We start from the raw sequence: 3,799 nt of genomic DNA, 5'->3' as shown, positions 1-3,799 counted from the left end.
ATGTCGCGTTTCAGCAGCGCTCTACAACTAACAGATCTTGACGACTTCATTACTCCTTCTCAGGTATGGTAGAAACTTACTTGGGGAAGGGAGACTGTGAAAGTTAATACCTAAACCTTTTGCAGGAGTGCATCAAGCCAGTGAAAATCGAAACGAGCAAGAGCCGGACGGGAGCTAAGATAACAATCCAAGATGATGGCTCCTACGTGCAGGAATCGTCGGTACAGGCCTTTATGACGAACGTCAATTACGTAGTTACAACTAACCATTTCTTAATTTCCTCAAATAGAGCGGCGTTCAAAAGCTCGAGAAGGTGGAAATCACACTTGCGGACTGTTTGGCTTGTTCGGGATGCATCACTTCAGCGGAAGGTGTGCTGATTTCCCAGCAAAGTCAAGAGGAGCTTCTCCGTGTGATGAATGCCAATAACATGGCCAAGTTGAATCAGCAACAGGATGAGATCAAATTTGTAGTCTTTACCATATCCCAACAACCGATTTTGTCGTTGGCACGGAAGTATAATCTCGCCCCGGAAGACACGTTCGAGCATATCGCCGGTAAGAGATAAGATAGCTGTAATGTTAATCGAAACGCTCATCTAAGTTACCGTATGCACAAAACTAATCCTCCCAACATGTAATATTTGCAGGTTATTTTAAGAAACTTGGTGCCGACATGGTCATAGACACGAAAATAGCGGATGACTTAGCGCTTATCGAAAGTCGGAACGAATTCATCGAACGGTACAATACTACCCGCAAGACGTTGCCCATGCTCGCATCGTCCTGCCCGGGCTGGGTGTGCTACGCGGAGAAAACGCATGGAAGCTACATTCTGCCTTACATCGCAACCACACGATCACCGCAACAGATCATGGGAGTGTTGATTAAGCAGTATCTGGCAGGCGTGTTGAATACAACCGGCGATCGTATCTATCATGTGACGGTAATGCCTTGCTACGACAAAAAACTCGAAGCATCCCGGGAGGACTTTTTCAACGAGGTGCAAAACAGTCGCGACGTCGACTGTGTCATAACGTCTAGTAAGTTTCTGAAAAGTAGATAAGCGTTATTCTGATTGTACGTTCGATGGGTGTATTGCATCAGGCATTCTGTTTGACTTGGTGGCGATTCAGTGGAACATGGTTTACCACGCAACATGCTCTATTTTCGTTCGGAGAACTCACTATCCGTTAAAAGTAGTACTCAATGCTCATTAGCGATTTATGAAATCGAGCGCCACACTAAAGATTAGTTTTAAATGCATTAGAGATTTTTTTCTTCATAATTTAACGTTTTCACGATTTTTGCCCTTCATTTTCCAGTTGAAATCGAACAAATGCTAACCAGCCTGGGTCTGCAAACGCTTCAGCTTGTGGACAAATCTCCAATAGATTGGCCATGGCCTACCGCCCGCCCATCCACCTTCGTCTGGAGCCACGAATCATCCGGATCCGGTGGGTACAGCGAGTACATCTTCAAGTACGCGGCCAGAAAACTGTTCAACATCCAGCTGGACGCGGTTGAGTTTAAACCCCTGCGAAATAATGACATGCGCGAAGCGGTGCTAGAGCAGAACGGACAAGTGCTGCTTCGGTTTGCGATCGCGAATGGATTTCGCAACATTCAGAACATGGTGCAGAAGCTAAAGCGCGGCAAAAGCACCTACGACTACGTCGAGATTATGGCTTGCCCGTCCGGGTGTTTGAACGGTGGAGCGCAAATTCGTCCGGAAGAAGGTAAAAATGCACGAGAATTAACGGCCGAACTGGAGAGCATGTACCGTGCCCTGCCTCAATCCAGTCCCGAGAATGGAAGCGTCGAGCATCTGTACGCCACCTTCTTCGACAGCGAGGGCGATATTAACAAAAGGAAAAGTTTGCTGCATACAAGCTACCATCAGATCGAGAAAAACAACACTGCGCTCAACATAAAATGGTAACGGACATCCGCCGTATATGGTAGTGGGAAGACATGTTAACGAATATATTGCGGTAATTTTTTTTGTTGTTGTTCTATCTATTTTTCGCCTTTCCTATGTTGTGTTCTATCGAACGCTATTCCATCGATCGTGCGAAAAGAAAAACTATATAAATAAACAAAACAGCCGCACACCGTGGCGGTCAGTAGCAAAGCTACGAAGAAAGTCAAAACAAGCTCAAACCGGTTCGGGAACTCTAGACTGGTGCGATAAATGCATTTATGGTAGCGGGACGGTGGTTGAATCTGCCGCTACGCAATCCGAACACACCCTAATGAAAGAACCCGGCCTCCCTCCCCAAACGAGTTTCGATAGCACAGCTGCCTTGCAGATCGCACATCCTCGAACCGAGGCTGCTGATCTTGACACTCAATCTGGTTGGCTAGCGAATCGATAAACAAGACGGCGCTTGTCGTCACCAAGTAGAAAATCCGGACAATTTACCAAGACGTCACTACCGGGGAGCATTATTTTTTTTCAACGGTGGCAATGTCTATTACTCCTGCAGTCTTCGACGAAGGAGCGTGAAATAAATCTAGACTCGCGCGTATCCGATGGGGGGCGGGTGCATATATATATATACTATAAATATTAATTGGCAGGCAGGCGATGGTGAATCAATACGAAAAACCTGAAACGAACGAATACAGAACATCATCCACAGGGCGAGGTCTATGACATTTGCTCAGGCTGTTCGCTCACGTTCAATTGTTCTGCAGCTTCAGCGTGCGATCGAATTTTGGCCACTTTTGTGAGTTGATTTGTTTCTCCTTGATTCTTTCTTAATATTGACTTTCAATAAATGGCTCGTTACAGCCCATTGAAACTGGTTCTTAGGGGCTGGAAGCAAAGGTAAAAAATAAAACAACAGGGAACGATCGCTTAAACAGCAAACGATCAAATGCTTCATTTGACATTTTGGGCAAGTGCGACTCGCTTTTGAACGTGCGGTGGTATCGGAAGAGTGAAGCGAAAAAAAAATCTTTATTCCTTCAACATCCACCACGGCGTGTTTGAGCAGTTACTGGGCGTCTCCATATGCCGAGCGTAAAGCTCAGCGTCTCGCGGGCGCTTTTGCAAGCTCGTCAGTTCGCCGAAAGTCAACGACCTCCAGCGGGCGGCTGTAACCTGATCATGAGGCTCATTAATTCCGTACGGTTATAGTTTTCAGCTCCAAAAGATCGGTGACCAGCAGATGATGTCGCACGCGTGGTTTGGCACCGATTTTTTCCACCGATCACGCATATGATCACACTGCACACGCTCAAGCGCGAACGATACGGGCGAGCTTTTGTTTTTTTTATTTGGGAAAGACGACGGCATCTTATTTGCATACGCCAGATTAAACCCGAAACCCAACCCACCGCAAATCGCCCCGAAAAGCAACGGGATCTTGCTCTCCCTGCGCTGGTATCGAATGTATATTTACCATTTTTGCGTAATACGTTACCAGAAATTCCACACCGCAAAGTTTGGGTGACGATTCGAAAGGTTCTACCGCACCTACGCTCCAGAAGAATAAAAACCAGTTTGCAACAATTTGCTCGAATCCATCCTGGGTTGGGGTGGAATTCGACTATTCTATATCGAGCACCGAACGCCCGTGAAGACCGATATCGTGACTATCGTAGGCAGAACTTTGTTGAAAATCGTGCCCGAAGGATTCCGGCCCTCCCCGGGTCCGAGGCGTTCCTGTGGCGTAATATGGCTTGCAGAAGATCAAGGGCGACCAACAGCCTTTCCGTGGGGATAAAAATACCGGTTCGTTCGGTTTCCCGGTTCCAGCGGTTGCAACTGCCCGCCGTCGGATGAACTGGAG

General features: G+C 47.0%; 1 protein-coding gene across 2 annotated transcripts; it reads left to right on the top strand.

The window, feature by feature from the left end:
- Positions 1 to 1,986, top strand: LOC128725361 (probable cytosolic Fe-S cluster assembly factor AGAP009023). 2 transcript variants are annotated; one of them, XM_053819101.1, is made up of 5 exons: positions 1 to 63; positions 138 to 221; positions 290 to 557; positions 650 to 1,042; positions 1,325 to 1,986. In XM_053819101.1, the coding sequence occupies exons 1-5, from the start codon at positions 1 to 3 to the stop codon at positions 1,939 to 1,941; spliced, it is 1,425 nt and encodes a 474-aa protein (XP_053675076.1). In that variant the 3' UTR covers positions 1,942 to 1,986. The 2 variants fall into 2 exon arrangements, with proteins under 2 accessions (XP_053675076.1, XP_053675075.1); XM_053819100.1 differs by having other exon boundaries at positions 126 to 221.
- The last annotated feature ends 1,813 nt before the right edge of the window (positions 1,987 to 3,799 follow it).

This window comes from Anopheles nili, chromosome 3 (genome assembly GCF_943737925.1).
Source record: "Anopheles nili chromosome 3, idAnoNiliSN_F5_01, whole genome shotgun sequence".
In the NCBI taxonomy this organism is placed as follows: Eukaryota; Metazoa; Arthropoda; class Insecta; order Diptera; family Culicidae; genus Anopheles; species Anopheles nili.
The sequence above is the reverse complement of the archived record's forward strand: the minus strand, read 5'-3'. Positions and strand labels throughout refer to the sequence as shown.